The sequence below is a fragment of the Gouania willdenowi genome, chromosome 15 (assembly GCF_900634775.1).
Source record: "Gouania willdenowi chromosome 15, fGouWil2.1, whole genome shotgun sequence".
Taxonomy (NCBI): domain Eukaryota; kingdom Metazoa; phylum Chordata; class Actinopteri; order Blenniiformes; family Gobiesocidae; genus Gouania; species Gouania willdenowi.
The window spans coordinates 17,128,503-17,156,005 of NC_041058.1; the positions used below are offsets into that span (position 1 = coordinate 17,128,503).

The 27,503-nt window shown below is 39.1% G+C and overlaps 1 protein-coding gene across 1 annotated transcript in view; it reads left to right on the forward strand.

Moving 5' to 3' along the window:
- Positions 1-537: 537 nt before the first annotated feature.
- The window catches only part of kcnk12 (potassium channel, subfamily K, member 12), a 29,530-nt gene continuing 2,564 nt past the window's right edge, over positions 538-27,503 (forward strand). Inside the window, exon 1 of the mRNA XM_028468906.1 lies at positions 538-1,044. Coding sequence (XP_028324707.1) covers positions 708-1,044 — 337 coding nt within the window. The 5' untranslated portion in view covers positions 538-707. The remainder of the gene's footprint in view (positions 1,045-27,503) is intronic.

Consider the following 27,503-nt stretch of genomic DNA (forward strand, 5'->3'; position numbering starts at 1 on the left):
GGAAGAATTGTTTCTGCCTTTGTGTGCATGCATGCACAGCTGCACCAATGCGTTTCCACTCAAATGAGTCTCTACCCTCAGTGCGCATGGCACACTGACATGGACTGCACTGGAGTGGAATGAAGAATATTGGCACATGAAGACAGAGTTGGTGACACTGGGGCTGATACTGTTTTTGCTCAGTCAGCTGTCTGAGCTGTTAAATCTGTGAACCACAGGAGGAAGGGTCTACAAGCCTGCGACTAATGCACGATCACACATCGGGATGTGATGCACCTCAGGACTGCTGCACCAGAGGAAGGAATGGATATGGGCATGGATCATCTCAGGCTGGTTACGGGATTTGGAGCGTGATTTTGGCGCAGTGGCTGAAGAGAATACTATTACTACTACTACTACTACTTCTGCACAGACAGCCCAGCGCGTCGTTCTCCGCCTGCATTGCCACAATGTGTACACTATGAAAGTGTTGCAACTCTCACAGGCTTTCATCCACAAGTGGGTCTTTTGTTTCTTCTTCTTCTTCCCCGCATCCCAGTCACAGGTAGTGTCACTTTCCTACTATGATGATCCAGCTGGAGGGCAGGAGTCCCACAGGAGCGCACTGACAGGGCAGGACAGGGACTTCCTGCTGCTGCAGACGCGTGAATGCCGTCTCCGATGTGGAGCTTGTCGCTGTCCGACCTGCGAGTGGTGCTGAAATTTGGATGATGCCAGGCCGACTGCGAGGCTGCCGCTCGCTGCACTTCAACGAGGACAACGGCCGCTTCGTGCTGCTCGCCGTCCTCATCGTGGTGTACCTGCTGTGCGGCGCTGCGGTCTTCTCGGCCATCGAGAGGCCGTCAGAGCTGCGGGCTCACGGCCGCTGGCACGGGACGCTCCTCAACTTCAGCGAGACCTTCAACATCAGCCTGCGGGAGCTCAACTCCTTCCTGCGGGAGTACGAGGCTGCGATCGCCGCCGGGATCCGGGCTGATGCTCTGAGGCCAAGATGGGATTTTACTGGGGCTTTTTATTTTGTTGGAACTGTGGTGTCGACAATAGGTGGGTGATCCCTGCATTCCCATAATCTCACAGAACCTGACACCTTCTTTAAATAACAGTCAAAACCAGCCCTCCAATAAACTCACACATTAAAAAATGAACCTAAAAATAAAGCAACAACAAAGAACCCACTATCTTATGCAAACACAATGAAATAAACGATTTTGATTCAGTTAAAGTGAAAAGTTATATCGTGATTTTAATCCATATAGGTAAAAGCAACAACTTGATTGACTTAACCAAGAAACTATAATAGAATAATGGTTCACCTTTATCCTACTATAGGCATTATAGTGAACGTGTTTGGCGAGAGCACATGTGTCAAACTTAAGGCCCAGGGGCCAAATCTGGCCCTTTAGAGCAGTGGCACCCCCTTTCTCTTATTCCTGAATCAAAGTACCCCCTTTATCTGACTACAACATCTTGCTTAGACTATATGAAAAACTACTATAAAGCATAATGATGGATTAAATGAGTAATAACACACATTATAAATAATTTAATTTAGTAAACAAGTGTAATGAAACAGTATGTAGTGCCTCCTGAATAGATTCATTTCTATAGTTTTCCGAATTTCCAGTCATCTCCCACCTGGTGGACCAAAACTGACCCTTGTACTTTCAATTCAAGATCTTTTCCATCATTATCATTATTATGATGATAAATTTAACTAAAAATAAACAATATGAAACCTCATATTTTTAATGCTTTCATTTGTTAATATTGCACTCTTAAGAATTTGAAAATTCAAGATATTGTTTTGTTGTTATTTCTCTCTCTCTCTCTCTCTCTCTCTCAAGTACCCCCTGTGGTGCCATTGCGTACCCCTATGGGTAAATGTACCCCTGTTTGAGAAACACTGCTTTAGAGCATTCAATTTGGCCTGTAGTAGAAAGTTCAGAAGAAAATACATAAATTATTGTTTAAATTACCATGCAAATAATTCAGTTGTAGATCTAAATACACAACATCAATGAAACTCCACAATATTTGGAGGATAGCAATTTTCCCATGCTTTTATTAACTGACTGCAGTCATTGTAAATCCCAAATTGTTCAAAGAACTCAATTTTCCAGAAATCATTTCACATAATATCCCCAAACTAAATAAAAATTGGTCACAAAATCAATGACATTTTAAAGAGAAAATCCTGCAGGGACTGATATCTGTCACTTACTGCTTGGATATTGTCTGGGCCTTATATCATTTATGTATCATTTATACATCGTGTAAAGTTCAAAGTTGGGGACATTAATGTTTAAAAGGCTAAAATCTATGGTGCACTCATGTTCAAGCTACCTTGCATTTGGCCCCTGAACTAAAATCAGTTTGACACCCCTGGGCTAGAGGAACTGATTCTATCCCGTCTACTCCTGACCATAGCAACAGAACTGTTAGCCACATCTTCTGGTCCAACATCAGCCTGATCTAAAAATAAAGCAAGTTAATAAAGTTTAAAATGTACTGCAAACTGATCCAAAACTTTGTGAAAAGGCTTCTCAGAAAAGTAAAATAACCAAATTGACGATGCCACTAAAGCAGTGTTTCTTAACCTGAATCTAATCAGACCCCAGGGGTTCATTGAGTCCATCTCAGGGGTCAAGACCCACAGTAACAATGTGCTACACAAAATACCATTTCCATGATGAACTATAGTTTATTAAAATAAGTTAGAACAATACATGAACAATGCTAAATTTTAATTTGAAATATGAATGTATAAAAATATTGCATTTTAAAATTTAATAAAACATATACAGTATCAATGTTTTGAAGAAGTCATAGTGTATTTTTCAAATTACAACATTTGGTGAATGCACTGATTAAACTTGCAGTGTCCAGTACCTGCAATAAGGTTAAGAAACACTGCACTAAAGTTTGTCTGCATGTGCTGATGTTGTCTTTATTCTTAGCAGTAATAACATCCATGTGAAGCACTTTGGCAACAGGGACAACATCTGACTCTGCTGCCATTTGGAAAAAAAACACTCAGTTCTAGCTTATAGGACAGCACCCATGGGTGCAGCCTTTTTTGCCATAATCATCCAAACAAAGAAGAATGTCAATGAGAAGCCCCTTCTGTTCCCCCATCTAACATTTACTCATGCAATAGGTCAGAAAAGAGCAAGTGTCCCTCGTAGGGAACCCAAGGGCCCAAGATGGTGTACTGCATGCCTGATAGGCCGACACCCTGCATGCACTCACACCTCCAGTGAGTGAGTGAATGTGAATTGATGAACGGTATGATCTCACCTAAGGTCATCATTTGAGATGACAGCTGCTGTCTGTCTCTGACCTTCTCCCCAAACTCACCAGTACAATCATACTTACGATGTCGTACCTCTGGCTCCTCTTTTTGTGTGAGCGCTGCAGTAAGGAGAGCAATAAAAAAAAAAACCTAATAGCTTCTGAAACATACAGAGATAATTGGATCCACACCAAAATAAAACCCATGACAACTTTGTTTACTGGCCCATCCTTTTGCACTCATAAATGTGAGGAGACGATGCTGCCAGCTCGGCCTCAGGCTGCAGAAACAGCAGCTGTGTTTGTGCACACGTCAGAGACAGGTGAAATCCTTTGTATTCTACTTGTCACGCAGCCTGACGCACTTTGATAGTAAGTCTCCATGCACATTTTAGACTCTTTTATATTGTGTTTGGAGTTTTGGTTGGCTTTGATCTGCACCCCCCTCCAACCCTCTGGCTTGTGTGCTACTTTTTCAGCATGCTCGCAAGCCAGTGACATCGATGGTTGTTTTTGGGGCTCCCTACATAACACTTTATCAGAGCAACATCCCCCTGTGAACTCTATACTCGTAGCCAACACTTCTTCATCTGTGGCTTCAAATTAGTTGTGACTTGGTGTTCCTCCAAAGCATTACTTTGAAAGCAGTGACCATGTGAAGCCATTGATCACATAGGGTTTAAAAATGTGTGCAGGTCAGTACTGCTGTGGTTTAGAAATGAAAAAATGCCTTTTTTATCTCAGTTGTTTGATCAATTGCAACAAGAAGACTGTTTGATGCATTTATTTAGGGGGGAAAGTAGACACATCTTTGACATTACATGACAGCATGTAGTACATATTGTAAAAAAAAAGTATTCAAAGTTCTTCAAAAAAAAAAAACAAATAAAAAGCTCAGGTTTCACCCTAAAAAGGTTACTAAAGGAAAACAAATGTTTTGGAGTCTATGATACTGTCAGTCTCTCTGATGCTACATTGTGCAATTAACTGCCTTGATTCAAGCTCTCAGCCTTTATAGTAGGGATATGTGATACAGATTTCTATGTTAATTTCCCAGTGACTACACACAGCAGATTGCGGTTCTTTTCGTGCTATGAATTTGATCCACAACCTTAAACATCTGAATAGGCTTCTTACACTTAAATCCTTGCCTTACATTGTTGTTTCTGTCATATATTTTACAATGAACTGGAATTTTCTACTCTGCAAATGTATACATTACATTATAAATGCTACTTTATTATTCACTTTCAATGATTTATATAAGAACAGCAATTCCGCTATATTATCCAGGACCAAATCATTGGCAGCAGATTTAGAGTACTCAAGTTGAAACCTTGGTAAATCAGACTTGTGAGTCCAGAACACCTTAGATATTTGGTTTAAGTTTTCATGCTTTCAAATACTTTGTTGTTCTTCCTTTTGCTTTGAGACAAAGCTAATATTCCCACTGAAAAAAACCACTGCCACCGTTAAAAGTTGTTGCAATTTAATAGTTTGCCTTCATAGTCTAGCATATTTTAGAAAAGTGTGTACCAATAAAGAGGCAAAGTAACAGCCACATAGATGCCAGGACCTAAAGAATTATAGAATAGTGTCCAATTGCATCACATTCATACCTATAAGTGAATTATTATGCATATTGAAGCTTGTTAGTCTTCAGTTTCATTCCAATTAATGTTACGCATTATCCCTTGCTGTTACATTAAAGGTGTGAGAGTATGAGAGAACATAAAGCTAGATGGATCCCTTCAATTTAAATGTTGGTACATTGTTTTAGAAAGATTGTTACAATGTAAGTGAGTTCAGAGCTGTCAACACTGTTGCTAGATTACCACGTAAATATGATTCAGTAGTTAGTTAAGATTAAGTTGTGGGAATTCATCCTTGAATAAGTTATGTTTGCATTGCGATAAGTCACCTTAGGATCATTTTCTTAGCTCAGTAGTTTTGTTCTACATTCACATCACAGTTTCTGAAGTGTCAAAGAGGAGCCCTGCTTGGGTAAATCTTGACATAAGATATGTTTTTGATAGCCATGCTGTTTAAATAGTGGAAAATTTATGCTACCAATTGGTTGGAATGTTTGGTGTTTGGCATATTTCAGCATATTACAAGTCAGGATGGGTCCTGACCACATTCTGACTCGTTTCCCTTCTAACAGCCACTGCAATTTTCTGCTCCTTCACTCCTATACTGTATTTGTCTACTAGGAAAAAGCCTTCAATGCAAAGCAAATCCTGTGATGAGCCGGCGTCATGTCCAGTGTTCATCTTTGTCTATGCCCTTAGAGAGCTACAGATAGGCACCAGCAGACCCTCGTGACCCCGAACAGGAACAAGCGGTGTTAGATGATGAAGAATGAAGGCAAGCAAAACAAATCAAACTGTTTAATAAATGGAACGCAAAGAACCATAATATTGTTTGCCTTTAAAATAAGAGATGATTGCACCCCAGTGTGGTCCAAAACTTCAAAATGAGAAAATATGTTGAAGGAGTGCAGGTCTATTAGGAGCAGATTTACTGCCAGCTCCCTGCTATTACAGCAAAGTACCGAGTTCCTTTTCCCTGAGGACACATTGAGAGATTCATCACCCGGTTAAAGTTTACAGAGACGCACCAAACTTGGTGGAAGTTCCATCTACTATATGTTGAAGCCACATCAAATCAATACTTTACATTTTTTTGCAATTGATCAAATGACAACATGCTACTGAACGAGAGCATGAAAACCAATTAAACATACCTTAAAAACATACAAAATGAAAAGCTGGTGAATTTGACAGCCAACTAGTTGGTACGCTAACCAGTGTGATCAATCTTTAAAGATGGTAAAAAGCCAGAGTTGAATTAGTAACTAATGGGGTTGTTTTCTTGTTAAATTATGTCTATGTAACTGCTAAGATCTCTATAATCCTTAGAAATAAACATTAACAACATATCTATGATTGCTAAATGATAATATACTGTATATGAAAAGTCATTGCCATAATTTATTCTTAGGCGTTAAACATTATTTTTGCTTCTAAAAAGCAAACAATATTGTCACTTGAAACTTTACCATGAAGCAGCACATTTGTGGAACTCCTGTCATTAAATTATTCATGTGGTGCTGTCAGAGGATTTTGTCCAAAACTGTGAGATTTGCAGCGAAGTCTGCAACATATGTCACAATTCAGGCACTGCAATCTCTGCTGCCCACAATGCAACCACCCTTCAGACTGTCAACGAGACATGCCCATATGCTACTGTTCATGAAGCTGCTACATAATGTGAGGTAAACTCAGAGGAATGTAGCATGTGTACATTATTATAAAGAAATCACAGCAGAATTTCATGGCTTCAAGGGAACCATTGTTCATGTTATAGTATGTTAAGGTTTAATTTATTCAGACAACTGTTACTTAGGAAATCCACATTGTTTGCTTTGATGTTTCAAAGGAAACACCAAAGCGATCAACAGACCCCTCTGACAAAGACTGGCAGTTGACAGTTGAAATATGTCAGGAGATCAAAGTGGATTTCCTAAGTAACAGTTGTCCCAATAAATGAAACTTTAACATAATATTCAAAAAGAAGACAAAAAGAATCTTGCTGGAATTGTTCATGTTACTGTAAAGTTGTCTCATTAAAGCTGATATCCGGAGTTTCTGAGAAACGTCTCGATGTCCCGCCCTAAACAGCCTCCCTTCTTCCCACTGCCTCTCCCAATCTACCAGAAGCCACGCCTCTATTTTTCTGCACGTGCATTGTGGAACATAACAAGGTTGCATCGGGTCACATTGATATTGGTAGGAAATCATATTTACCTGTTTGCTGTTGTGACGCGCAGCCTTGTTTCCTTGCATAGTTATGCATTCACTTTGATTGACAGTCTCAAAAACAGGAAGTCGAAGCCTATTGGCTGGACGCAGTCGGCGATCGTTTCCATTTGTATAGGGGTCTATAGGATGAAGGATTGACTTATATACATTAATGTATATGAATGACCACCGGCAGTAGACCATAGTAAAAAACTAGTTAGGTGTTTTTTTGCATTTCAAAAGAATCATATAAACATCAATCTGTGCTATTGTTTGTAGATGGTCATCCTGGTTTAATTCATGAAAAATAATCAGTTTCTCTAAATAAATGATAAGTTTGAAAAAGCAACCCCTTGTTAGCTGAAGAAAACGCCATGATTTTTTGAAATAACCATTTCAGGAAGAGAAAGACTTTGAATTACAGGTCCTCCTTCGTGCCTGTGTTGGTAAGCGATTCGGTCTAATGGCTCACAGGCTGTCGTGTCATCCTTTTTGTTCCAATTTTAAAAGTGCTGAATTGGTAGCTGATTCCTTACTGACTCATACGTGAGAGCTTTGTGCAACTATTACATGGCTGTCTGCTTGTGGTTCTGCAGCTGAGACACAAACCACATTTACTCACTGCTGTACGCTTGTTTTGGGATTCTCGTGCCTCTGAGGGTACAGGACGATGCTGCTTGCATTCATTTGGCATTTAAGCACATCAAAGTCACTCAACAAACAAGCGTGACGGCTGGCAGTGTTTTTGCATTGACGCTTTGTTCATTTTAAAACTAACTGCTGCCTTTTAACTTGCTTGGCGAAAAACATCTGTGTTGTTTATTACTGTGACTTACTGGTACTTGCAAATGTGCAGGAGAAAGTGTTTGGGTCAGGTTTGTAATCTGTAAAACAACAGACAGCACTGGTTTTCCTGGTTGTCCGTCTCTCACTTACCCTACTGCTGATAGACTCTCCCAGATGGTGCTAATTTCTTTGTACCTTTGCTAATAACATGACGAGAATTTCACTGGATTTTCTTTACAATGCTTATGTATTTTAATGAAGGTTTATAGTGAGGTGCTACAGAGTGAGCTCATTTAATAACTCTTCTCGCCTCCTTTTTTTCAGCAGCTGAACCCTACCCCCCACCCCCCCCCCCCCCCCCCCCACCCCCCTCCTCACCCACCTCTCTTTAGATGTCCTGCACAGACTCAGAGGAAATGTCACTGTTAAAAATGGAAAACACGGGGCTCTCAGTCACATGAAAGCAAACTCAGGGTCCTTTCAGATTGTGTTCACTCCAGTAATTCAAGACAAACATTGGATTCCCGCAGCAAAAGCCTGGCTGAGTTCCAAAACTTATGACACATTTAAGGGATTATGAGATAGGAGATCTCTGTCTTGTGCAATACACCAGAAAGTCTGCTTTAAAGATAAAGACTTTGAATTGTGCTAAAGAAACTTTTCTAAATCCCTTATTAGTTCATTGTGATTTTTAATACATTTGGAAATACATTGGCGTTATTTTTGGTATTGTTATAGCTCTAAAATATTAAGTGTCCTACTTTGCCCCGACACTGTGTCACTAAGCCAAAACTCACAACACATTAGAATAAAAGGTTAGATGAATGTCAGCTGCCATTAGTTCAGCCTACTGGCTTGTCAAAAATACTGTTTTGGTGAATATTCCTTATGGTCCTGCAGCTAAATTCACGTTTTATATAAATCATTAGCCTCAGTACTTTTGAGCTTTAGTTTGAACTACACATTTGGTGCTGATAGTTCTGTGGATCTGTTTGAGGTTATGCAGTGCTGCAGAAAATGTGCAAGGAACAGCATGTTAACATGGCACGACAAATGGACATTAGTAGCCTGGAAATCCAGATGCATCTATCTGTATTACAGCTAGTTCGATGATACAGGGGCTGAGTCTGAATTGTTCAAGGCTAGGACATTAGAGGTATATAAGGTGTTCTACAGACAAATTATCAAGTTACCAATGATAGACAAAAGGTATAGCACCCATCAGTTGCGGAACAAATCAGAGCTGGGCCGGGGGCGGGGCAAATGACCGGGCTCATCGTTTTACAACATGCACATGCCCGCAACAACGGGGCTTAGAAGCTTCGACACCACGGAGAGTGACTATGTCATTTTGAAGTCCATCAAACGGACATGAAGTTTAACAAAACAAGAGAACAACAAAAACCATTAGGATGGTCACTAACACAACTTCAAAGCATCTCAGCACCACGGAACACCCACTTTAACCATTTCAACTCAGAGCCTGTATCAGTAGCTATAAAGTTTAGTCAAACTGGCACAGTGGCTCACATGTTCACAAACACTATTTCAATATGAAGTATTATAGACCTACTCACCACTATTTGAAGTGCATACGACGAGCCTTGCGCTCTGCGAACTCGTCCACAATGCTCTGTATGTCCGTTTCCTTTTCTCTCTCCTTCAACATGACAAGTCCACTCAGTTTCTCCTGTCCCAGTGTGCTCCTCAACAGGTTTTTAATGAGTTTTAACTTGGCGAATGAGCGGGACACGTGACTGACGTGGCGAGCATACCATGTTGTTTACATATGTGACGATTGAAAAATTGAAAAATGGCAATGAATGAACCTCTGTTAAGGCGTGTAATACGTTCGTAGTATGTAGAAAGCTTATCACCTAAGGACGCGGCCGCTTATTTAAGGAAACTCACTTTAAGAACAGGTGAACGATTGTGGGACCCATGCAGCATTCCTGAAAATAATTTGTCATCCGATGTGCGCTCCTGGCCTGATGTTCAATGGCCAGACATTTATACATATGTGATTGAAAAACCCAGTGTATATATGACTAAAAAACCTAAAAGCATTAAGTCTCTATGATTATAACTACTTGTTATGAACGGGCAGGTAGGTGGGTTGCTATACTCCTGTTAAGGAAGATTTCCATGTATTCTGATTAGTTTCAATGGATGAGTTTCCATCTCTACATTAAGTCTCCTCCTAACTGTCCCATGTCTGCATACAGTATCAGTCCATTTACAGATTTTTCATGGTCACTTTTTACTGGCTCCAGACTGAGATAACGCTCCGTCCACTCTGTGCACCAAGCTTGCGTGGGCATGCACCTAATTTAGTATGCATACGTCACAAGAAATAGGTCTATATAACCCCTGTATAAATCTGCATGATGGGTGACTGCTCATACTCTGTGCGCCTCTGGGCACAAGTCATGGAGGGCCCGCTTTCTCCAGCTCCCCTGAGCCATAGTAGAGGCCCAACTTCCTTAAGTCCTACCTCTTTTCCGGGCCCCTCAGGGAGCGTGCCGCTCTCCCAACCCCCCCTGAAGCCCCGCCCCTGGTATGTACTGTATGGACTAAGTTCAGAAATGAATTGATGCCATTAATTATTACCTTTCGATGATGCCAAAGACAATTTCTTACTTTAACAACAGCTTTTAACTTCAGCTTCCTATCATTTACGGAATATGGCCATTCATTTTTCCTAAATGTATCACCTCCACAAAACTAGCCTGTGGTAGAAGACAAATGCAATTAGTTTATCAAAGTAAGACAAATAAAATGAGGGTTTTATACACTTTAGCATAATGTTCATCTGTTTATTTGGATCTCCATTAGCTTTTGGCGAGAGCCATTGCTACTTTTCCTGGAGTGAAGCGTGTGATGTGATATAACGGGAGTTTAATTGGGAGACCAATTCATGCTCCGAAGATGAAGTATTTAGAATTTGAGTTTAGCGAGCATCGATAGGTTTGTTTAGGTTCAACTCCTGTTTAGTTTTAGTTCCTTTTCTGGTTTAAGTAATTTTCCTTTTTCAGTGGGTTTAGGATTCCTGTTTATGTCAACACACCCATTTTTGTCTGTATGTGTGCTGATTAGGCTCCCTCTGTTTCCACTCAGGTGTACTTTATCTCCTAATTGTCCCCCTCCACTCTTTAAAGGAGACATATCATGGTTTTAAATCCTTTCTTTTTAGATATAAATCATACAGTTGTGGACTATATAAAGCGGAACTGCAATGCTTGGGTCTGAAATCCTCATTATTATAGCTCCACAGGCCCCTTTTCTGATGTGCTTCTGAGAGGAACTCGTTTTGGTGCGGTCTCTTTAAATGCAAATGAGACACTTCATACCCCGCCCCCTCTTCAGGTTGCAGAGGTGACACTCGGTTCAACTCCACCCTGTTCGGCCATTTTTGTAGTTTGATAGAAGAGATACGATTGTCTAGCGGCACAGAAACTTTTTATTCACACGTTATTTACAAAATGTCAACAACAGAAGACTTGTCCAGCTTTACATGTTCGAGCCACAGTCTGACCCGGCGGAGCGAGATGAAAATGAAGATAATGAACCTGCAGAACAACGTCTTCATATGAATGTTAACAAGTGAGCTAACACAAGCACCGAGCTCACGCTAGCGCCAAGCTAACATCACGAAATGCATTTTAATACAGTCTTTTCTGAGACAAAAACGGCAAAATGAAATGACTAATGAAAACTTTAGACTTTAATTAAATCACGTAGGCCATATCATCAAGGATCTAAAATGAGCACACAGCGCTAACATATGCAGAAGGTGCAACTGCTAATGCTAACAAAACAATGACAGGGACGTCTTATCATCACACTTTTTAGCGTTATTTACAGCTTACCGAAGTGCTCTGTTCGTCGTCTCCAAAGATAGAAGGAATTGAACCCTCAATCAGACGAAGTCTTTCTGCAAATCCTTCTTTATACTGGCGAAGCAGTCATCCTTGAAGTGCTGCGCGCACACAAAAATGACCTTACCCACAGATGTGGGTACATTTCCGTGAAAAATAAAACTCAACCAGGCACTTTGAAAAGGTTCTGTAATGAAGCGTGTGGGTTACTACATCCAACAACCGAACATTTTGACTTATCCTCTCGTAACTCTGCATCCTGGAGCTTGGACTACAAAATAAAAGCGAGAAATAAAAATGGCGGATTGCTCCAAGTGTTGGGCCTGGAGGCGATGTCCTAATTTGGCAGTTCTGCTGACGTTGTTCAAAAAACGTAATAGAGAATCCAAAAATCGAAACAGATTGAAAAATATGACCAAAACAGAATATAAAGATATCAACGGAGCACCTGAAGAGACTAATTTAAACTTTTCTGTACTTCTAAACACTCTAAATATACAACAAAAAGCATTTAAGGGCTAAAAAAGTGGATTTAGCATGATATGTCTCCTTTAAGGAGTGTCTCAATTAACACTGAGTGAGTATTGGTGCATTGCCATTACAATCGGTGTGTCTACTACTTCATGTCAGTAAGTCAGTCTGCTAGTTAGGGAGGTTGTACGGTACTTAACGTAAAATGCGTCTGATATATGGACTCAGTTTTGTCCTGTATTTCTCTGAAAAACAAAAAAATCTATGTGTTTTAATGATAATGAAAATAAAATCTTTATGCCAGCCCTTTTCTGCTCTGAGACCAAAGAGGTGACAGTGCACTCTCACATACACATGAGTGTACTGATATACTATCCAGCTCATTACATTCGCCGCTCCTGCCCATAAAATATAGGCACAACAAAATAAGTACACCCCGATGGATCTGATTCACAAGTCTGAGACACCAGTGCCTGCCGTCCCTTGAAGCAGTATATGTGCTCCTTCTCTGAGTGCAGAAAAAAAAGGCTTCAAAAATACAGAGCAAAATACAATACAGTACTATCGTATTTCCATTAATTTGCCCTTTTGAAATAAATCTAACCATTTCGGAAAACTAAGACATACTTTACAGCCAATATGATGTGTTCACAGTAAGTAGTAGACTGAAGAAAACACACAGCCGAGCAAATAATATCGGATTTTGGTAGAAAAACTGAGCCTTTAACACTTACAGAGGATACAGAAGATACCTTCCATACTGTATATGTTTTATTAAAACACAGGTTCTCAACATAAAAACCTTTTTCTATTATTAATGCATTGGATTTTATGTAGAAATTTATCATAGACACTCAAAGCGCTTCACAGAATTAAGGCATTATTCTTTCACTCCACACTTAGTGGTGGTAAGCTACTATTTTAGCCACAGTTGCTCTGGAGCAGAATGACAAAGGCGAGGCTGCCATAGTGCACCATCGCTACCTCCGACCACCACCAACACTCACTCATTCACTCCATTCATACTAGGCAATGAAGGTGAAGAGTCTTAGCCAAGGACACAATGACAGATACCACTGGGGTGACTGTCCCCCACTGTGGCATCTGGAATTCTCAGTGGTCTCCATGCAATTACTAACCAGGCCCAGATCTGCTTAGTTTCAGAGATCTAACAAGATCAGGCAATGACTGGTGTGACCTCTCTCTTGGAATTTGATTTTTTTTCCTTTTGGTCAGAATTTCAGTAAATTAGTATCTACTGTGACTAGTGTGACTATTCCTTATTTACTGTATCTATAAACTGCTTCATAATTTCATTTAATTCTTTCATTTAATTTTTTTCTTTTATTTTAATTTAATATTGTTCAAGTTATATTTTAGTGTTTGGCTCATTATTTTGTGATATCAGTTGAGAATCACTGTATTATTATGGTCACAACCTGGCTTAAAAGTATCTGACAAAGATGGAGACCACACATAGTTGCCATCCATCTTCCATCCATCTTCTCCCGCTTAGCCGTTTCCGGGTCGCGGGGGCAGCATCCTCAGTCGGGAGGCCCAGACTTCCCTCTCCCTGGCCACTTCCTCCAGCTCTTCCGGGGGGACCCCGAGACGTTCCCAGGCCAGCCGAGAGACATAGTCTCTCCAGCGTGTCCTGGGTCTTCCCCGGGGCCTCCTTCCGGAGGGACGTGCCCTGAACGCCTCAATAGGGAGGCGTTCAGGGGGCATCCTAATTAGGTGCCCGAGCCACCTCATCTGGCTCTTCTCGATGCGGAGGAGCAGCGACTCTACTTTGAGCCCCTCCCGAATGACTGAGCTTCTCACCCTATCTCTAAGGGAGAGCCCAGCCACCCTATGGAGGAAACTCATTTCGGCCGCTTGTACCCGTGATCTTGTTCTTTCGGTCATGACCCAAAGTTCATGACCATAGGTGAGGGTTGGAACGTAGACCGACCTGTAAATCGAGAGCTTTGCTTTTTGGCTCAGCTCCCTTTTCACAATGACGGACTGGTGCAGACTCTGCATCACTGTAGACGCCGCACCAATCCGCCTGTCGATCTCTCGCTCCATCCTTCCCTCGCTCGTGAACAAGACCCCGAGGTACTTGAACTCCTCCACCTGCCAAGGCTTAGCAAATATATTTAATGAAAAATAATAAAATAACTCTTAGAGTTATCAAACATGATTGTCAGTGTGCATGCAGCGTTGGGTGTAAGAAACAAAACCTACAAACAAAAACAGTCTCAGTCTGAAGAGATAGAGCTCTGTGAGCAAGGTGTGCTGCATTGCTAAGATGATTAGCCCCTGCCTCATTACCTGCAACACAAAGGCTGCGTCCAAATAGTCCCTCCTATCTCCTTTCCTATCCACTGTTCCATAACCCCCCATGGATGACGTCACAGGGTTAAGGAAAGGTGTTAGGAGAGGAGTTAGGAAACGGCCGTCACGTTTGTTTTGACAATCAGACAAACTTCCTCTAGGTGACGTAATAATCTGACGGCCGCGAAGTTAGTGACGTCTGCCGTGGTGAAAAAACTACAGATTTTTTCAGCACACTTTCCGCTGATATAATCTCAGAAATCACACGGTTTGAATGTAAATCAAAGGAAAAGAGACTACCAGGCTACGAGAACAATGAAACTAACTCACACTCACCTTCTACTCAGAAATAATAATTATGTTGACTAAAACATAACGTAGATAAAAATGTCTCCTATTTCTTATTCTTGAACCACAGAGTGTCCGTTTTGTCAGTTATAATCTGATAATATGTCTTACATATAATAAGATATGGGTTTTAGGTTATTTATTTAAAGTTGTTCAAGGCATATTATTGCATTGAACTTGCATGATCTCCATTACCTGTCATCGCTCGGGTGTGCGTGTCCCTTTAAATGTTGTCGGCGCAAGGAATTGGGGGTCAGCATTATCTCGTCTCCTTTTGTAAAGGATGCATCAGTGTTTCTTAGGCTAAAGGAGGTAAAAAAGGAAGCATTGAGCCTCCTTTCCTGAGTTTAAAGAGAACTTGCACGCTCTTTATCACGGCCTCCACTTAAACACTTCATGGGGTGAAGGAACAGTGGATAGGAAAGGAGATAGGAGGGACTATTGGGACTCAGCCAAATCAACAGCCTAAACAGAGGAAACAAGGAAAAGGAATAAGGCCTCCCGAGGCCGTAACGTTATGTGTTTGAATACTAAATTTGCACTAATACTAGTACTAAAGGCAGTATGTTGAATTAAATGTTTGCTGTTGTTGTTTTTTCCAATCAGAAATGGAAATGAGCCAATGTGTGAGTATGCCTGTGTGCAATTGTGTGTTTTGGCTCCTTTCGTCAGTAACTGATGTCATACAGGTCAGGATGGCTCTACACTCACCTCCGCTCAATCACAGAAGGTCATAAATCTGACCTGCCTGGCTGAAACCTGTGCTCGCCTACACATAGTAGCTCACCGCCTGAGATCATCATCACCAAGTGATGATGATCTCACCATTTTAGAGGACACAGCAAATTTATTGAGCCTCCTCCTCGTCCAATTAGCATTTTTACTGATTCGGCTCTTTGCACCTAAAGTCCAGAGAGAGTGCAGCTCTGCAGCAACTCTCTCCTCTGCAGTCCACTGACTTTCTATGTTCGAGGTTAATTTCGACAGACATTTCAGATGTCATTTTTGCGTTAATAGTTTGGTCATCCTCAGTCTCTCTGACAGACTAATTTTCTGCAGCAGTGGACTCAATGCTGACTTGCAGCTGCGAGTGTTTGAACGTTCTCAACAGAAGCAGGCAACCTTTGACAGGATGGGACTAGACTTCAACATACAGCTGCAAAGTGTTTGCAGCCAGGAGGCAATCATTTCTATTCTGCGATGGTTGAATATTTATCTGCATCTCAGGGTCGCGTTTATAAATAGTTATCAATGTTAATGAGCTAACATCAGGTTGGTGAACAGTGTGATTTGGCAGACATCCACATGTCTCTGTGTGAGAGCAGAAAGAGGCAAGGACAGCATCTCTCAAATGCTGCACAGCAGTCCATCACATGACTAAAGAAAAGCAATGTTGAATATTATTAAATGAAACACACTTTAACTAATTGTCTACTGAATTAATCATTTTAATATGTTTTAATCCCTTTCACTTATCACTTCGATTAGATGCGCCACTATTATCACAGATTGGCTCCTGTGAGCTTTGTTATAAAACAGCCCAATGTAAATTCTGAGCTTTGAGATAAATCAGGAAGATTGTTGATCATTATGATTCGATTACAAGATGGAAAAGAAAAGACAGAGCGCTGTGTCATCCCTGCAGCTTCAGATCATGGATCATGTAGTGAGAGTAATGTATATAGTACGTTTGAATTAGCGAGCACACTACTCCATCCTTCCCGGTATAGGCAATATTGTTCTTGTGATAAATTCATGTGAGATTCCAGAATAATCTACAGATACACAGCAGAATCACCCAATGATTTAGCATTTTTTTAACTCACGAGAGTAATTACTGAAATCATTCAAGCACCAAACTCTACAGCCTACTGCCACCGGCTGCAAGGGATAAGCCACATGCTTATTACTTTTTTTCTCAATGCATTAAGGAGGTGTGAATTGTTTTCAGTTAAATAGACAGAAGAAGACTTTTGGCATTCACTTTTTCTTTTTTGGCTTCTTCCGGGCTGCAAGTTAAATGCTAGAATTGTCTCCAATCGTACCAGAAACATCCAGCAAATGCTAAGCATTATTTAATAGTGACCGACAGAGCATAGCTTCATCATTCCTCTTGGACAGTTTTTCGTTGTTTCCTCTTGAACGCTCCAAGATCATTATTGTAGCTGTCACTAACTTATCTGCGCTTGGCAGAGGTCTGTGTCTTTGCACTTGCTGTTTCAGGGATTTGTGCTCTCACATTAGCAATGATTAAATGGCCGAGCATATTTCACACAGAAGACCAAAATCTGCTGCAAGATCTAACACACAACACAGATGCCATGTATTGACAATGTACCTGTTATGCATTAGCTGAACAAGGCATTGGCTTATCTTACCGATCTCAGTGTGACACAGTTTTGAAAGGTCCACCTGGACAGGTGTGTTTACTTTGTGTTCTACAGAAAAGAGCAGGTTGGCTTTATGAGCCTGAGCTCTTAGCTGAACATTGGCCATGCGTACAGTGCAGTGTAATAGAAAAGACAAGGACACAGCCCATTGATTCATCGAGTGGAGGCCATTAATCTGATGAGAGAATGACTCCTCTGCCCCGTACAAAAGAAGAACAATCCTTACTCTGTGCAGCTAATTTCTAAAACCTCACAACTGAATTCTGATCTCACTTATTAAAGATCTGACATCACTTACTATGTCTTTTTCTGTCTTCAGGAATTTATCAAACTGATTCCTTTCTTTTTTTTTAAGTAGACAAATAAACATATTTTGGCATAGATTCAAATAGAAAGAGGCTTTATTACAATAAATCAATGCAGAGTACATTGAAGTCATCAGTCTTAATCTCTTCAGCTCTCTGCCTCTGAATAAACTCATCGGTTACAAAAAGTGAAGGTTATACTTTCACTTTTTTTCATGTGAGATCATAGCCCGATCAGCCATAACATCAACACCACCTGCAGGATATTGTGTCCCACGCCCCCTGTTCTGACACCTTTCTGTCAAAAGCAGTAATTTTGTGTTCTCGCTGAAGCTCTATAGATCATTAGCCACTCACAATCATGACCCTGTGTCTGATTCAACATTTTACACATCCTGAACCACCTTTAGTGGTTACTGGACATTGCAAGCCAGAAACATGCAGTAGTTATCATCTGATTGGCACATTTCAAGGTTTTTTTTGTTACATCTCTTCAAGTAAGCAATTGTTTGATTTGTGAAGAACTCACATCATCAACAAAACAATTCAGCTTTAGAGAGAATTCTGAAGTGCATTCGTGTGATGGGTGAGTATTGCTTTAAAGGGTAACTGTAGTGATTTTATTACAAGCTCTAGGTCATACATTTACTAGATGTTTATAATTGGTTCATTTCTTTAAAAGTCCTTGTAGAACAGCCAGGAGGAGAACAACCTCAATGGCCGCCATTTTGCTCACCTTAGACGCCGGTAGTGATGTTTGGCCATTAGCGCTGCTGGTAGCTCTCTGACAGGTACTTCTCTCGCAGGTGTTCCCTCTGTAAATCGGTTCAATGTCCCCAGACTCTAATCACCAGCCTGATCTTGATGATCACATCTCAAATTTAAAGCTGCAGTATGTAGAATTAGTAAGACTGGAATGGAAACAACCAGAATCAGAGTTATTTAAAGTGACATTGTTGCTAAATCTGGCAATTTTGTAATTCAACTTACCAACTTTTTTCTCAATAGCCCCCTCCACTACGGGTCAAAGACGCTCGGTGACAAGTTGGGAAGAGAGCGCGTTGAGCACATTTTGAGGAGGGGCTTCGTTCTTAAATGGTGAGAAGTTTCAATAACTAACCTGAGACACTGACCTCCTCACTAATCCTCCTCCAAGCAAGGTCCTTTCTACTCATGTCTTGATAGTAATAGTCCGCTGGGTTAGACAGCTTGGAACAAGCACATCATAGTTGTGTTGGCTTCCTGTTGTCATCCGGGTCCTACAGTCCTGTCACGAAATGTTGGAAAAATTTCCTGATTGGTCGGCGCACTGCGATTCTAGCCAAAAGTTCAACAATCGCAACTCTAGCGTCGGCCACGTTGGAGGTACGGGACGCGTATCAAAAGCTTGAAATTTCCAAAAGCGCAGCGTTTGCCACGCAAAAAGCTTAAAAACACGCCTCGCAGGAGGCGCAGGAGGCGCTGCGGGATCCCTCAACGCTCCTAGAAGCGTGTCCACCATACATTGTGTATGTAAACCTGATGCTTTTGATGCGTTGTGAACGTACCATAATACACAACCAAAGTAGCTACACACATCGTTGTTTTGTGCAGCATAATAAATAAAATGGCATAAAATAAAATGTTGATATAAGCACTACAAAAACCTAAATATAGAGGAAAACCAGAGAACTCATGTAAGAGACTGCACCAGATTCAACAACTCGGCATTTCATCTCGCTAAAAATCATGGCTGCTCCCTATGAATATGTATTTTCAGGTACAAAATCATTCAAAAAGTTCTCTAAATGTGTGTTTAAAAAAAAAATACATGAACATATTTTGTTTATTATTCAATGCTATTAAATTTTATTTATATAGCGCTAATTACAACAAAAGTCATCTCAAAGCGCTATCATAATATGAAATTTGTAATAAAAAGAAAAAAAACTCAACAAATCCACATGAACAAACATCAGCGACAGTGGGAAAAAATGACTCCCTTTTAACAGGAATAAATCTCCAGCAGAAGCAGGTTCATCTGTTTGGACTGTTTGGGTCAGGATAGAGAGATTAAACAGTATATACAGTAAGTTATATACATTTCAACAGGTACCTTTTAAGCTATAGTTTGCAAATGTGTGAAAACTATTTTTTTTTTCTGTATCTAATATATCAACTATATGGAGAAAACATTTTACTGCTGCCTGCTAATTCACGCTCACTAAAAGGTAAATTTGATAAATACATAAGCAATTCTCACCCTTTCATCTTTTGGTGGTATTAATGTATTGGCTCATCGTGAAGTATGAAGATGACATTTTTAAGAATGAATATCTGTATTGATATTGATTTCGTGTCATCCACTGGTTTCCTCTTGACCATGTGAGCTCAATAATTTCATAAAGCACGTTACAAATAACGTCAAAGCCGTGTCTGTAGTATGCGATTATGTCAATGACTGTTTGACCTAACTCATAAAGTAAAATAAATATTTTGATCAACATCCCGAGATCAACCTAAATGATTGCATAACTGCCAGTTTTTTGTTTTTTTCCCCACAATCTAAAGCAGCAGTAATATTGGCTGCAGAGAGCAGATGCTGTGTTGACGGTTTTTCAGGTCTGGCTGTGTTTCTGCTTCCTCAGCCTTCTGTCTGTGCAGACCTTCTGCCATGATGCGCCTGTGAGTGAAGACCTCCTGTTTGACACAGAAACAGAGTTATCAAAGAGGGGGGGGGGGGGGGGGGGGGTGTTTGAATGCTGTTTTTCGCTGATACCCTTATCAGGTCAATTTAGGACTGATCCCACCGGTGGGAGGTGGCTGGCTTGACAGGGACTTTGTTGTTCGAAGCGCTTTAATTGGAAGACGCAGAGCAAAGATTACACTCATGTTTTGCATATAATGAACCTGCTGCTCAAAAAGGCCACAGGGAGATCGACGAGTGTTTGTCCTTGGTGAGCCATGTTGACCTTCAGATGCAGCACAAGAGCACATCATCCACTCAGACATAGACACATGACTAAGGGATAGTCACTGGCATTTCCTCTCATGCAGGGAATTTATCTATCACTAGTTATATTTCTAAATGATCCACAAAAATGAATCATCATTATTTATTATCAAGATTTGTAATGAACACATACATATAACATACCATCTTATCATAGCATTTGAAAAGAATCCATGTATTTCATGGATATTGATAATGGCTGTATTCTAAATTGTCATTTATCATCAAATAAATATTTATTAAATCTTTTTGGCATATTTCTATCTTATGCCAAACTTTTTTACATAAACCAAAATGAACTAGAGGTAAAAGTAAATAAGTAAGTAATCTTTATTTATTTATTTAGCGCTTTTCACAGGTAAAAACCACAGAGTGCTTTACACAAACTTCAGTATCATCCCATCGAAAGAGAACATGGAAGAACAATAACAAATAACATGTTAGACACTGTCATTAAATTGCGAGCCACTTTTTTTTTTTTTTTTTTTGAGATTTCAATCAATTAAATTTAGTTTTTTTTCAAATAGATGTTGAAAACACAAATGATGTTTCTTTTTAAAAAATATATATATTAATCTCTATGTTTTCCTGTTCAAAACTTTCTTGAAAAATAAAAGAAAAGTCCAACATGAGAAACATTAAATATTTATTTAATTTTTGACTAGCTGTCCGCGAACCACCCAGTACAGGTCCGTGGACCCACTTTTGGATCCCAACCCACCAGTTGAGAATCACTGGCCTAGGGCATTTGAGGCGCCCCGTATTTAGATGAAAACAACTTCAGATTTATTTCTCAATTGCACTAATTAATGGTCTTCATATTACCATTGATATGTAACATTCCTTTAGGATTTGGATGTGATGTATGGAACTCTTCAGCATATCTTGAGGGAAATACATGAATGCATTATGTGCAACACTATACACATTATTTTTATTGTTTGACCTAAGATGAAATAAAAGCAATCCAGTGTTTATCTCAAACCCATGCCAATGCATTAACATGCAACAAAGCCCTTATAGAGTACAGGGAACGTACAGTGTTATACAGATTATAATTATCTGTGGCTCCTCTCAATGAGCAATCTCTTCCATAGTACACATTATTATCATTTGATCCAGTGTTATTCATTTTAATTGTCATCCTGGATGAGAAACAGCAGTTAAGAAAGATGAATGTGCCTAATGTTAGTTCTGCTGATATTACAGAATATTGACAAAGACAGTCTGATGTTATTTCTTTGAACTAAATCCATCTGTTAAACTTCCGTTAATTCATCCAACATATGCTCTTCTACAGCCGCAGTAGAGATTAATAGAAGTTGATTTTATCACATCTCCCCAACGGGAAGAACGTTTTGTCAAAGGAAGAAGAATTAAGTGTTCACTTTATAATGAAATACTGCTGTTAACACTTAAGTTCTTCAGTAATTAATCTTCTTCTGTTACAGGCCTTACTCACACAGCACGGCTCTTTAAAATCCTCTCACTCATTGTACATCGGAGAACAGCACTCAGCATCGCCCTCACTAATTTGTAATATTTCTTCAGGTCGAAACTTAACTGAGTAACCTAATGAGATTATAATGATCATTTAATCTGATCGCCGATACTTGCTAATCTTGTAAATTTAGTCTTACAGTCAGCGTCACGGTGTCGATGATAAAAACCAGTACGGTGTGAATTTATTTTTGTCTTCTTCACCCTGATTTTCCCACAATACGATAATCGTCAGTGCTTCTTCTTATTCTTCACATGATAACTTCAGTCACATGATAACTAATGGATACTAATGGCACCATTTCCCTCCTGTCTCTACTGATTGAGTCACCAGTGTGTAATTATGTGAGTCGGCATCATTAAACAGTGAGGAAGAATAATAATTTCATACTTTATTTAATGATAATAAAACAATGCTCTCCAGGCTCTGGCGGGGTTGGATTTACATACGTGTCATTTCTTGTTTTATCAGATGACGAGATGAGCATCTGAAGTGTTTTTGAATTTTTATTTGTTTATTTATTTATTTTAATACTTTATTGCATTATTTAACAAGCAAAATGTCAATTTCACAGACAGCTGTCATCAAAGGTGCACTGCATTTTTTTTTGTATATATAACACAAAACAGACAAAAAAACAGAACAAAATTAATTGAATAAATAAATAAATAAATAAATAAATAAATAAATAAATAAATAAATAAATAGGGGATATATAAATAAATAAGTAAATTTCATTCATGTTTTGTAAGTTATCTCTAATTGCTAAAGTTATTTTTTCATCATCTAAAGTTTGCTCTACCGTTCTCAACCAAACATTTATTTTTAGTGAGATTTGTTGTTTCCATGCCCTTGTCACCTGCTTCATGGCTGCAACACACAAAACATTCAAAAGTGGAATATCCGCCTTGTTTATTATTAATTGTACATGTATTCTTAAAAGGTGTTCTAATTTCAGGTTTTTGATTTAGTTCAAAGATATCCGTCAGCGCCTTCTCAACTTCTTTCCAGAATTTGCTCAGAGTAGGACATGTAAGAAGCATAATGTATATAATTTCCCTTTTCCTCTCCACACCCTCTCCAACATTTAGTATTTTTCACATTGATAGGGTGTGATAAAGTACCTCATGCTTACCTTCCATGCAAATTCTCTCCAATATTTGCAACGAGTCATCTTTAGGTTTCCACGCAAGATTTTTTTTTCCATTCCTCAACCTCAATGCTAATGTTTAAATCTTTTTCCCATTTTTCTCTTACCTTATTTTCAATTAAACAATGTTTTTGTAATATTTCATAAATATTGGAGAGATTTCCTTTAGCTTTATTTGTATTTTGGACCAAGGCATCTGAAGTGTTGTTTGCTAACCAGAACTGGGGTCAATTATAATTGTAATTGCATAATAATTACAATAATTACACAAAAAAGGACGGTTCAGAAGAACTCAAGAATGTTTCACCAGAGAGACATGTAAACCCATGTAAATTTGCGATGGTAAAACAGGGGACGGGACCCGGATAAGCAAACTGCTTCTCTCGTCTCCTTTTTCGGCATGTACAAAAAAGAAAAAAAAAAAATGTAAAAAAAAAAAAAAAAAAAAAAAAAGTGAATGTAACCATGTCGGAAATAAAATGAATAAATAAATAAATAAATAAATAAATAAATAAATAAATAAAATAAATAATCAATAATTGATTACAATTGTGGCATGATTATAATTGTAATTGTAATTTTTTTTTAAAATTGAAATTGAGTTTAGATAGTTGACATTGTAATTGTAATTGCCATGAAAAGTCCATAAACATTGTCAATCATAATCTAACTCTAAATTGGGGAACCATGTTACAGTGTACATATGTTGTACTGACACTAAAAATATTAAAACCTAGATTTTCATTGATTATGGTAGCCTAACAAGGTAACCAATAGATAGGAAAGAAATGAAATGATACATATTTGTTTTTAGTGTATTTCACAGCTGATTTAGGACCCGTTATCATGACAGATGCTAACAAAAAGCTAACACAAGAGGAAGGTTAACTTTTATTAGGTTATTTATTTCAGGCTCAGTAATTGTGATTAATTGTATTTGAACTTTAGTAAATAAGAACGTAATTATAATGCTGGTGACTGTAATCATAATTGAATTGTAATTTAACATGGGTGATTGACCCCAACCCTGTTGTTAACTTTCCATGTATTTTCTTAATTTTGAGCGAGTTTTAAAGTACAAATAAAGACGATTTTGGTAAATGAAATAATTTAGTGTTTGTGTTTTTGGTTCTGCATCTTAGTTATTTGTGGTCTTACCAATAATACGCCTTGACGCTGCAGTAGAGCTGAGCTATGAAATGCTACACTAAATCAATGGCTGGTGCCTTTTTTCTTTCTTTGGTAATTTACTCAGTAATGAGAAACGGAGCCGAGCACTGTCTCTGTGTCCAGAAGGGAGATGTAATCTGTTTTTTTGGTTTTTTTCTCTCTCAGTGATTCAGACCGGTTAGGCAGACTTAGATTGCTAATTATTTAATTATAAAGCACAGAAATATGATTAAACTGAAGGACTTCATTTGGGCATCCTCCACTCTTCACCTTTGCCTGTTGCTCAACATTGTCACGATTCAAACAGCAGATAACATTAAACTGTTTAAAAAAAAAAAAAAAATGTAACAGCTTTAAACAACATTTGTGCATCTCTGTGTAGACATAAGGGGATTGTCTTCACTCTTGTCTATAAAGCAATCTGTATCAATCAGTGTTGATCTAAATGACCCAGCATGTCAACAGCAAACCTCATGAGAGTGGTTTTTCGTTGTGGCAGATAAGGTCCAAAAAGCCATTTTGGCCATCATAAAGGAAGTATTGTCCAGATATTGATGTCATTTATTACCCAACAACGATGGTGGGTGGGAAAAGGGGGGAAAAGCACTCCTCTAATGTTCCGAGCAGACTAAATTGAAGGATAGACATGATAGAAAAATCATTTAACCTTGGCCTGGAAGTGAACTACCTGATCTATCAGCACGATTTTATTTGTCGACAAATATAACATCTGCTCTTCAGTGGATAGGGACATCACACGGCGTGTGTGAGAGTGTGTGTGTGTGCGTGTGTGTGCATGCTTGCGCGTATATGTGTGTGTGTCTTTAGTATACATTAAAGAACTATCAGGCTCATGGTGACTTGTAGATGCAGCACATTATCTGACTTTCATACATCTTGCACGAGGAGATTAGAATTGCATTTGCAACATATTACGTGCAGACAGATGCACACATAAGCAAAGCTACCAATAATAAAAACTGTAACGGTGCATAGAAACCCCATTATCTGCATATGCAGATATGCAGTGGTAATGGCTAAACAGCAAGTTTAATGCAATGCAACAGTTTGTAACTTCCCTATAACTTCCCTGTACTTTATTAATTTTTTTTTTTTTTTTGGCTAAAAGTGATTGTGAACATCTGATACAGAGATCTGTTTTCTGTTCAATGCACTTTGGTATTGTATGATACATCAGGTCTGGTGATGGTTCTCCAAGAAATTATGGAATGAGTTGCTCTGATTGAAATCTTGTGAAGACACTTGTGAATGATGACTGAGGAGCAGAACCAATGACTCTCCTTAACACAGATATGTGCTCCTTATCAAATATGCAGTAGAAGTCATAAACACCTCTCCTCTCCTCCCCACTCCCTCATTTAAACTGAGAAAGGAATTCAAAAATAGCAGGAGTAAAAACTACAGAACTAAGATTGTGGGGCTAAATTCATACAGTAGCTAAGCTAATCTCTGTCTTCTTTGATGCAAATTGGTGCTAAAACACAGTAGGCTATAAAAAGATTTGTGGACACAGTTTGACAATGTAAAATTTACCTCTGTGCTGTTTGTTGTAGATTAAGACGACTAGATGTGTTATCCTTGTGGGGCTGAGAGAGCAAGAGAATAAATGTTTAGGTTCTTAGTCAATATTTAAAAACACATGGAGGTTAATTTAGAAATATTATTGTATGTATTGAAATCTTCTGACTTTATTACAACCTGCCTCTAGGGCGATGCCAAGAAAAGAAGGGATTTTTGAAGGAGCTCAGTGTCAACTCTTGAGGTTTGAGGTTGAGCTTCATTTTATTTAAAAGAGACAGTGCATATCATAAAATATGACAATTAATTAGACAGAGAAGGTTTGTTTTTTAGTAACAAAGGGGGGAAAAACAAAGAAAGAAAAAGGAAAGACTTCAGACTTTTCTCAGATCCAACCATACCTCCTTTATATAAGTCTATAGAGCAGAATGTAAAAAAAATGGGCTGTTGTTAAAACTAAGGGCATGTTGCCAGGCTATCCTTTACTTATCTAAGACGTTACAGCAAGGATGGATGTAGATCTGTAAATATGGAGGTGTTTTTAAAGGTCCCATATCATGCTATTTTTCACCTCTATTTGTTCTAAGAACCCCAAAAACATAGTATTTGATGTTTATTTTCTCAAACTCGCCTGTTTTCCAGAGTTTTAGCCTCTATTTATGCATATTCATGAGTGGGTGTGTCTATAGACGAGACACTAACCTACTCCCTGCACGGTGACGCAGGGCCAGAGGACGGCCCACCCTCCACCCACCAACTCCGCAGTCGAGCTCACGCTGCTTTATAAACATGAGACAATGCTCACCTTTGTGGGCGTGTCTGTTTGCATGTCAATCACAGGAGAGAGCTTCCTGGAGGCGTGGCTTCTCCAGCTCAGTGCTGCTTCATATTCGTCATCACAGTGAGAACGCGTCATCAAATTGGAGCGAGGTGTTTGGGCTCGCCCTGCAGTAAGAACGGAGCAAATCACCCTCTAACTAACGATTGAGGGAATCAATTAAAAAAAATCATTTTGGGCATGTGTATGAAGCCCACATTGCACTTTTATCATGTTTAAAGCACAGAAAAGTTGACTTAGCGTAACATGGACCCTTTAAACTGGCAATTAAGGAGTACATACACACTGAGGCATTGCCCAAGGCTCTATCAAGACTGAGCATGTGAGAGTTTGATAACACTTTAGTTAAGGGAACATATATTAGCCATTAATTAATTGCTTTTTCACTATTTAAGTACTTATTAATGCCTTATTCTTATTAATGCCACGTAATGGCAGTCTCACAGTCCAAACAGGGTTAGGGTTAGGATTAGGGTTAACGTTAATCCTAACCCTAGCATGTTGAGATCGTAATTCATATACAGCAACTCCCTTACTTACTACTAATAAGTAACAATTCTGAGGTTATCCATGAAAAACTCTTAGTTATTGGCTTACTGGTTGTATAATAAGGTCATGCACAATGACTAATTAAGAGTCAATATGTTAATAATTTGCATGCGAATAAGCAACTAAAAAATTATTAATAGGTGTTCCCCAAACTAAAGTGTTACCGAGAGTTT